Raw genomic sequence first — 10,074 nt, forward strand, 5'->3', positions numbered from 1 at the left:
GCTTGAATGTCATTCAGCTTTTATTGAACAGGGATGACATCCCCTCCACTTATTGCACAAACTTGGTAGCTTTGAGACAAAAACAGTAGCACAGTCCACTTGAAGATTTGTCTGAAAAGTTAGTCCATATTTTAGTGGCTCAGTGTCGGCGTTCCCTCCCCATCCCCCTGCTGTTGCTTCTGCGATGACATGCAGAATGAAAGGCTAATGTCCTGACTGACTAGTCAGAAAACTTGGACACAACAGTTGGGCTATTCAGAAAGAATTCAATGAGAGGTCATAACTTAACTAAGCCATTTGAGTGTGTGGCTCTGGTGTCTATGCTAAAAAAAAGTAGCTGTTGACCAAGAACAGTGAGAGCTGTTATGTGGTTGGTCACCAGTTCTGCAGGCACTTCCACTTGCCTCCAGAGACCCCACTAGTGCCCCACCATGCCCGTGACCCTCACCTGGCACTGACACCGTGCTGATGGGCCTGATGCAAATGGCACAGATGTCGTGGGATAAGGAACCTCCAGGACTGAAACTGAGGAGAAAGTGATGCCTCATCTTTTCAAAACCGAAACTGCACCGGCCATGGTAAGAAGCTCAGGGCAAGTTTGACAGTCAAGCAATGGTCATTTTCAGGGTCAGGCTCAGGGACTGAAGATGCAAGTCCCGGGAGCTCCTCGGTTACTTGGGTAAAGGACAGACAGCCTTAGGTGCAGGCTGCTGGCTGCAGAAAGTAGAGGTAGAAAGCCTGAAGTTCTGAAATGTGAGGGGAATGGATTGAACACCCCTACACCTGCCCCATTTTTCTTATGTCCTTCGTTAGGAAACACACCTTCTCCCTGACCTTCCAGTTGACCCCTTTAGAACTTCTGACCCCTCCTCCCGCCCACACCCTGGGTGCTGCTTACAGGGCCTTCTGCTGGTCTCCAGCCTGACTCATGCTTGGCCATCCCCAGGTGGGGGCCAAAGGCATTTCCTCCCCTGTACTAAAGCCCAGCTGCCTTCTAAGGATTCCTTAGTAGGCCACCTGTGCCGTCTCAATCCTGCCTTCAGCTGAAATGGCCTAACTAGCTACTCCGCCCCTCCCCCCAAGCTATACACCTTAATGTTTGACCGTTAATTTAGGGGTACGCCGCTAAAAGGAGTGTTCCTTAAGCTCCCTACTAGGGGTTCTAGAAAGTTGATTAGTTCAACATGCTTTTTAGAGGAGATTTGGATGAGGCCAGAGGAGCCGCCTTCTGCCCGACCAGGAGGCCAGAGCTTTGAGGGGGAGCTGGGAATAGGGGGCAGCCCCTGGCGACCTGGGAGCTCCCTGCCCATGCTGCTGGCAAGGCAGCTCAAGTGCTGAGGGCCAGCGCGCCCCAGCTCACCCAGAGCTGGCCTCCAGTTCATTCCCGAGGATGCAGACACAAATCACATTTTAATCATGATAGTTTAGGGTGTGCTTACAGTGGTGGGATTAAAAACCTAAGCAAGTTCACTGAAGTATACACAAGGGACATCTCGGAGGGGCAGGGTGGGAATCACTGGACTGACCAAGAGCCCCCAAACTCCTCACCTTTTCGAAAACCAAATCCTGAACCTGAAACTCCCTCTTCCCCCAGCCCCCTCCCCTGGGTGCCCACTAAGCACAGGCTGCTGGGGGCTCCTGTGTGCACAGGCACACAAGAAGTGACACTTGGCGCTCTCAGAGTAAGGTCAGGGGACCCTCCTAGGTGGCCCATTGAGGAAAATGAAATCCAGGACCCAGCAGGTGGGTGGGAATCTGGGAGGAAAGGAAGCGAATTTGTGAAAAGGACAGGGGGAAGAAACCAAGCACCCCACCACCACCCCGTCCAGTGCAGAAAATATTAAATACAACAAACAAAAACCACAATGTTCTCTCCTTCCTGGGCCAACTGGGTTTGGGATGCAGGTAGCCACCGCGGCTCTGGTGTTTCTAGCGAAGCCTGTGCTCAGTAAAGCTGGGTGGGGGGCAGGGTGCTCAGCATGCTCAAGACCACGGGGGCCAGAAACTGCTCGGCCACTAGGACGCCTGGCAGCCTTGGGACTCGGGCCTTGGGCCCTGACTCGTCCTTCACCGGCTCCCAAGCAGCTGCAGTAGCTTCCTTGCAATCACTCCACTAGCAACAGGAACTGGCATTTAACAACCTCATCTACCTAGAGCAGGAGGGGGCGGGACGTGCTGCTGCTCCCATTCATTGCTCACGAAGCAGAAATCGCCAAAGCACCCCAACAGGTTAGCTGCGAGACTTAAAGTCGACGTGTCACGTCCTCTACATACACACGTGTATCTGAGGCCCCTGCCAAGTGCAACGTGGGCCTTACAAGTCTAAGACCCCCCCCCCCACCGCCTTGACTCAGCTCAGCGTTAGTACGGACAGTCCCATGTGCTCTATATTTTTAAAAAAATCAGCAAGAGAGGCTTAAGCACGTGCTTCTGGGGCCTATTTACAGTTCACAGGCTTGTGAGTTCACGCGTTACAGTAGTAGCTCCATCAAAAACAGGCTCAGCTAAACATTCAAGTAACAAAAGCGCTGTGGGGCCGTGAGCCCCAGCAAGGTCAGGCCTGCCCACTGCCTGCAATGGGCAGTCCTACCAGGAGGCTGAGGGGTTGCCCAGTGCCACTGAGCCCTGGCTCAGGACCGCCGGGACCCCAGGAGTCGGTGCATGCGATGACGAAGTCCGGTGAGGCCATGCCAGCAAGCATCAACCCTTCCTCTCAGATGGCAGCACGTCTGTGGTTTCGCCCCTACTGCGCCTCTTGGCTGGCGGCAGACAGGTCCAGGAGCCTCTGCATCCCGGCTCAGCCGTGGACTTCAGGGCCGTTGGGGGTCAGCTTGGCCTTCCTCTCCACGCACGGTCCCTTGGCCGAGTACTGCACCAGCAGGAAGGGCTCCTTGGTCTCGCCATCCCCCACGATGCTCTCCTCATCCTCTGACTGGCTGATGCGCTGCAGCCGCAGGTAGCACCAGCAGCCCAGGATCAAGGCCCCCAGGGCAGCGATGGCGATGAGGATGACGATAACCGTGACCACACCGGTGGTGGGGCTGTGGTCCATGATGGACATGGTTAGCGCTTGAGCGGGGGGGCCCCTCTGCAGGAAGGTCTTGGTGGGGACGGCTCAGTGAGGCTGGAACCCAGGCTGGACACGAGAGCCCTGAAAGAAAGAGCAAGATGAGGCTCCACTAGGGACTCCACTGGGGACCCTGACAGCTCACACGCTCGGGCTTGCTCTTCCATGGGGTCTATTTTTAATCAGTTCTTAAGCCTGACTGTCCTGCCCGCATCCTAGTGAGAAACAGACTGGTTGGCATTTGCTGGGTGTTTTTGTTCATGATGCCACCAGCGTTCTCCTCACTCAACCCAGCCACTTCCATTTAATATAACCTTCAGTGCCTCTGCTACCAGACACGCAGTCATCCTCGCTCAGCCAGGAACCTGACAGGCAGGAGAGGGGGCACCCGAGACCTCCATCACCACTGCAGCAGAGGCTGAAAGAGGGTCTGTTTAAGGTGAATGTTCTAGAAGTCCAGCACCACTAGGTGTTCAGTAACTGCTCACAGATTGAAAGTGCTTCAAGGACTTCCCTGGTGGCGCAGTGGTTAAGAATCCGCCTGCCCATGCGGGGACACAGGTTCGAGCCCTGGTCCGGGAAGATCCCACATGCCGTGGAGCAACTAAGCCTGTACGCCGCAACTACTGAGCCTGCGCTCTAGAGCCTGTGAGCCACAACTACTGAAGCCCGTGCGCCTAGAGCCCGTGCTCCACAACATGAGAAGCCACCGCGATGAGAAGCCCGCGTACCGCACCGAAGAGTAGCCCCCGCTCGCCACAACTAGCGAAAGCCTGTGCGCAGCAACGAAGACCCAATGCAGCCAAAAATAAATAAATTAAAATAATAATAATAAAGTGCTTCAAGACGGCCAGAGATGAGGGATTCAAAAGCAGGGAAATGACATCAGCCCCTCTTGTGAACGGGACATACATAGCTCAACAAGTCTTCAGGAGCACCTGTGAGAGAGTGCAGCCCACAACAGCCTTTGCCCACAAAGAAGCTGTAGCTGACCTGGCTCTGGAAAAACTTAGAGGGCAGGGGAGAGTGGGACAGACCAGCCTCTGCCGGCGTCTTGGTGCAGGAGCCAGACTGCAAACGGCTCAATATGCCAAACACCTGTCTCTACAAATGCAGGAATGTAATGCTGGGAACATAGGGGACCAGATGCCTTGATGCTAAACTGGGCGGGGCAGGCAAAACTCAGGGAGGTGATGCTGATGCCGAGATGTGCGGGAAAGCCAGACCCTGAAGAGCTTCCCGGCAGGGGAACACTGTCTGCTAAGGCTCTGAAGGCAGGCGGGCCTGCTGGCAAGTGCGAGGAGTGGCTGCAGCTGGAGATCAGCTGGTTTGGGTGGCGGCAGGGAGGGGTGTACATGCCCCAAGGCCCAGACAGCAACAACCCACTGAGGTTGGAGGTGGTGGCACCCCTGGGTCCCAAGACCTTGCACTTTTAAAATTTCTCCTGCCTGACCGTAAACAGAGCAAATAATAGTAACTAACACCCAGGTGGTTACGAGGATGCCTGCAACGCCTGGGCACAGGGTGGGCAGAGTCGATGCTCAGCTGTCTGAATCTGGTTTTTCTGGAGAAGACAGACATCAGTGCAGGTAGACATCATTGGAAGCGGAAGGTTTTCCCTCCAGACAGGATGGAACCTGCCCTCCTTGAGCAATGACAGCCTTAATTAGAAATGATTCTTATCCACACCAGGGAGCCCTCCACCCCCACCCCAAGGCCAGGTTCGCCTGAAGGTCAAAGGCAGCTAAGTCAACGCCCCTGAGTCTGTATGGGGACCGGGCCCTGAGAAAACCCTACAGACCCCCAGAACTGCCCTGCTCCCACACCCACCTGTGCAGAGCGGTCCTAGTCGGGGGAGGGGGCGACATCCCTGGAGTCTTCCCCCTTCTTACTGCCCCCAGGGTCAAGCCGCTGCCATCACTCTCAACAGGCTCCCTGGTCCACCTGTGGGGGCCATTGTAGCCAGTGCCCCTGTCACTCAGAGGAAAGATCCCAAGTCCCTACAGTGACGTACGGGACCTGATGAAGCATCTCCACCCCTGTTCCTCCCCTGCTGACCCCACGCTCCTTCCTACCTGCAGACCTTTGCCCAGCCAGGTCCCTCTGCCCAAATGCTCTGCTCCCCTTACCCTTGTGCAGTGGTTCTCAAGTGGGGGCAACCGTGCCCCCCAGGGGACATGTGGCAACGTCTGGAGACATTTTTGATTATAACAGCTGGTGTGTGTGTAGGTGCTACTGGTATCAAGTGGATGGAGACCAGGGATGCTGGTAAACCTCTCACATGGCATGGGACAGCTCCCCAAAGATCCCAGACAAACATCAACGTGTGGAGGCTGCCCTGGTTAACTCCAGCTCAGGCGGGGAGCCTTCCTGATCCCGCGGTCCAGGAAGTCCTCTTCGTCCTATGGCTGCACTCCCTCCTTCCCTCCCTCCAGGGCACCAGCCTCAACGTGCAACCCTGGCGTCTGTGTCAGGGCCATCGGGTTGGCACCTGCCTCCCCTGTTGGGCTGTGTGCTCCGTGAGTGGCCCTGCGCACTTCTGTGCCCACCCAGTGCACAGGTCCTCCTGGCCTCTCCCCTGCCACCATCAGGGCTACCATCAGCTCCCACAACTCTGCTCAGCCTGTCCTCTTGGGCCTCCGTATGGAGCAGGTGATCCCCCAACCCCCAGAGAGCCTGCTGGCTGCAGCTGGGTGAACCTGCCCCAACCCCTGTGCCCTCGTCCCGCTTGGGAGCACACCTAGCTGCCCCGCCTCACCCTCTCCACTGGCCCTTGTGTCCAGCGCCTGCTGGGGTGCCTGCCCTCCCCCTGGGTTCCTGGACAGGAAGGCAAGTCAGTATCAATTCAGAAGGGGAAGTGTGTGTGTTTGGGGAGCAGGGGGGTGGTTCAGAGACAGGAAGTGGGAAATCAGACAATGGCAGCAAGACCTGGGGAGGGGGGACCCCAGGGGCCAAACCAGCTGAAGAGCCCAGGAAGTGCCTCTGAGTCCTGGGGGTGGGGGAGAAGCGGTCCCGGGACCAACGACCAACCACCAACCAGCAAACTGAGGCAGAGGTAGCCCCAGCTCCAAGGACCCTCTGAGAGGAGTGGTGACCTCAAAACCCTGTCTGCTGCCCCTGCCCCAGGTCAGGAGGAGGGGGTAGAGCCAGGTGACCAGGCCACAGTCATGCCTTGCCTGCGGTCCCTGGCCCTCCCTTGAATGTGTTTCTTCCTTCACTCAGCAAGTATTTCCTGAGAACCTATCTGTTAAAAAATCTGATCATGTCATCCCCTGCTCAGAACCCTCCCTGGTACCAGCAGAGAATCCAAATTCCCTATTTCCCCAGCTTCTTCATACCCTTCTGCCTCATACCTCAAAGCCTCTGCACTTTCTGTTCCTTCTGCCTGGAGTGTTCTTCCCTGAGTGTCCCGTGACTGGTTCCTTCCCATCAGACGGGACTTTCTCAGAAGGTGCCTCTTGGGGGCTGCCTTCCCAGATCACCCAGGAGCCAGACACAGCCCACCCCCACTGGCCATCGTCTCGTACTACTTCCTCTTATTTCCTGGCACTCTGCCACCTGAAATTCTCTTGGGTGAGGGAAGGTGTTTCCCTGGCTGCCGTCTCCTTCCCGCAGTGGACTCTGAGGCTGTAGGAGGGCACTGTCCATCTTGCCCACTGCTGGATCCCCAGCCCTACTACCAGCACACAGCAGGTGCTCAATAAATGTCTGCTGACCGACCACTCCAAGCCCGGGGAGGCAGTAATCAGAGGAGACCTTGCTTGCATGGGGATCATGGTCAGCAGCCCCCACCCCAAATGCCCCCGAATCTTGAAGCCACCATGGGTCCCCTCAAGGGAGCTGGCGGCCTGCGTGGAAGGACAGACTGCAGGCTGAGCTTGGGGGTAGGAGCCACGTGTGCAAGTGGGTCCCAGGCAGGCCTGGCCCAAGCCCATGGAGGGGCAGCTGTCCCTGCACCAGCTCTGGGGAGGGGAGGGGAGGGAAGATGCCACTGAGATGCAGATCCCAGAGGAACCTGAAGCATGAGGGCGGCCGGCCAGTTCCCTCTGAACCCTCTTGGCCTGGGCTGGACCCCACCCCTTGCTTCATCTCTTCAGGGCCTCCCTCCTACCCCCTCCGAGCTAAGATGTCTCCTGCAAGTCAGCTGACCCCTCACCCTGATCCAGGAAAGCACACAGGGCAGGACGCGGAGGACCACAGCTTGGGCTGGGTAGATGCCCAGGATGGCACATAGGAAACCTGGACACCCTTAGAACAATCACCAAAGCAGTTAACACTTATTCCATACCATCATCTACTCCTCCCAACAAGCCCGTGGCTAGCGCTGCTCACTGCTACCATCCAAGTTTCACAGGTGAGGAAACTAAGGCGTGGAGAGCTTGAATGGATCGTCCAAGAGTGAACTTGGACAGAATAAAGGAGGATGGTACCCAGAAGTGGGGCCCAGCAGAATAAAGGGAGGGGTCTTCTAAGTGCAGAGGGTCAGGCCAGCCTGGGAGCCAGAGCACAGCCGAGGACTGTAGTCTCCGGGCACTCTAGGGGTGGGCGACCGGCCATGCTCCCCCAACCTCTGTAGCATCTCCTTGCCAGCTCCCTCAGGACGAAAGCTGGCACTGGAAGCCCAAGGCCATCTGGATCCCCCAAACACACAGTGCCAACCCTCCACCCTCCTTCCACCCTCCCTCCACCCTCCCGCTCCCACCTCCCTCAGATGGATCTCAACAAGCTTTCTAAAGCCCAGCGTCTGCGGACACCACCCCTCTGACCTCTCCCCGTGCCCCACCCCCAACCACCGATGGGTTCAAAGGACAGACCCTGCATCAGCCACCAGCAAGCTGAGCGCAGGCGTCCCCCACTGTCCTGCTGCCCTCGTAGGCCCACGGCTTAGGTCTTCCCCAATGTTGGGTTGGGTTCTAGTTACCCCTGCCTCTTCAGGGGACCCCAAAATGAAGCCTTAACCCCACTCACAGGTCCCTTCACACACTTAAGGCCCAGTGGAGCCCAGCCAGCAGCAGGGCAGATTAGAGTCCCCTCCTTTGCCCCACACCATCCCTCCACTCACTATAATTAGCTGTTGTGACCCAGCCAAGCAAGCTGCTCCTAATGGCCTCAGTTTCTCAGCCTGCAAAATGGGAAAGAGGCCTTGACCTCAGCAGCCAGGTTGTGGGGAGGCTGAGAAGTGATAAGAAATGTGAAAACAGAAGGGCTATGGGGCCACCGGGTTTGTGTGTCACCAGGTACCACACCTTCCTGGGTGTTACAGGGTCGCCCCTCACTCCCCCCGAAAGGACCTGCTCCCAGGAGGGTACAGGGCCTGGTCCAGGCCCAGTGCCACAAATAGCGCCTTCCTCAGGGACACGCTGCTACCTTCTTCTCGCTTAACTGGGCACATCATGAGTGTCACCCAGCCCAGCTGGACGCCAGCTTGCCACCCCTCCCCCCCCTGCAGCCTCCACCTTCTGGGGCTGCCCTGCTTACAGGGGACGCACCACCTCCGCAGGGGTGAAGCCATGCCCCTTCCCCCAACAAAGCCATCAGGTGTGCCAGCAAACCAGGCTCTGTCTCTTCGGGGGACCCCAGTTCACAAACCGGAAACATTTCCTGCCCAGTTTCTGATTAGAAACATAGGACTGTGGGGAGGACGGGCCATGACAAGGGGGCAGGTGGCATATCTGCTCTGTGCCAGGCCTGAGCAGGCACTGGAACCCAAGGAAGCATCACACAGGCCCCTGCCCTCCAAAAGCCAGGGCAAGAACAGTGGGGATGCGGATAGGAGACTGACAATCACTGGGCTGTGCCCAGCTCTGCAGCCAGTGTCACCTCACCCTCCACCACCCACCCATTACACCACGGTCTTCCCGGAGAGGAAACTCGCACCAGCACCCCCCAGGTTCCCCTGTGCAGAAGAGGAAGCTGGCACAGGCAGAACCCCAGGGACTGCCCCAAGGTCAGTGCGAGTCTCCTGTGCCCCCACCCTGTGAATCAGCCACTGGCTATTCTCACAGGCTGCCCTAGGCTCAGCTCACTTGCCAAACAACTTCAGTAATAACAGTAGATGCCTGGCAAAAGTTGGCAATAATTACTATGTGCCAGACACTGGGCTGAACACTTCACACAGATAATCTCCTTTCAGCATCAAAACAACCCTAGAGTTATTACTATGCCCGCTTTGCAGATAAAGAATCTGTGGCTCAGAGAAGTTAAACCAATTGCCCAAGGTCACACAGCCCGAAAGTAACTGCGCAGGGATTCAAATCCAGGCAGCCTGGATCCAGAATCCGGGACTTCAACTCTGACACTAAAATGTCATATTATTTGACCCCCGCCTCCCCGCTCCCTTGCCTGAGGGGACAAGGGGGACAAGTGAACCCCAGTCCGCCCCCACCTGAAGAGTCTGGGTGATTGGGGTGGACGGCTCTATGCTGGGGACACAGGGATGATAAGCGCCCTGGCAGCTCCCGCGTGCCAAGCGCGGGCGACGTGCAGGCTCAGTGCCAGGCGCGCTCCACGCACCCTCTCATTTAACCCTGCCAGGCGACTCCGTTGTCTCCCCGACTCTACCAAAGAGCTAAGCGAGGCTGGAGGGAGGAGGGAGCTCGGCCCAGGGGGCGACAGCTGGAGGGGAAACGACAGCTGGAGAGGCAACTCCAGTCGGCTTGACTTGGCGCGGGGGAAGCTTAGGTGACGGGGGACTACGAGACTCAGTCATGCCCACGCCGCGCAGTCACCACCGACGGAACCGGGCACCAAACGCCGCAGCCCGTCCTCAGTTTCCCCACCTGCGAAATGGGCGCCAGGCGTCGCCAGAACCCCCACCCCTAACCTCTGCAGCTCTCCTGACCACTCTGGAGGTTGCCAGGATCCCCGCCTCCTGTTATTTTTAAAAATCCCTAAGTGTCCGGAGGAGACCCGCGGCCAGCCTGGGGCGCAGAACTGCGGGCCGCGGTGAGGGGTATGCACTGGGTTGGGGGGACACCAGCTCCCTGCAAAGCCGCCACCGCCCCCCG

At 57.5% G+C, this 10,074-nt stretch overlaps 1 protein-coding gene across 1 annotated transcript; it reads right to left on the minus strand.

Moving 5' to 3' along the window:
- Positions 1 to 1,717: 1,717 nt before the first annotated feature.
- SNN (stannin) lies at positions 1,718 to 3,681 on the minus strand. The gene has a single exon (XM_024744158.1). It carries the CDS (start codon positions 3,059 to 3,061, stop codon positions 2,798 to 2,800), a length of 264 nt encoding a protein of 87 aa, XP_024599926.1. The 5' UTR covers positions 3,062 to 3,681; the 3' UTR covers positions 1,718 to 2,797.
- Between the last annotated feature and the right edge of the window lie 6,393 nt (positions 3,682 to 10,074).

This window comes from Neophocaena asiaeorientalis, unplaced genomic scaffold, assembly GCF_003031525.2.
Source record: "Neophocaena asiaeorientalis asiaeorientalis breed wild unplaced genomic scaffold, Neophocaena_asiaeorientalis_V1.1 scaffold91, whole genome shotgun sequence".
Taxonomy (NCBI): Eukaryota; Metazoa; Chordata; class Mammalia; order Artiodactyla; family Phocoenidae; genus Neophocaena; species Neophocaena asiaeorientalis.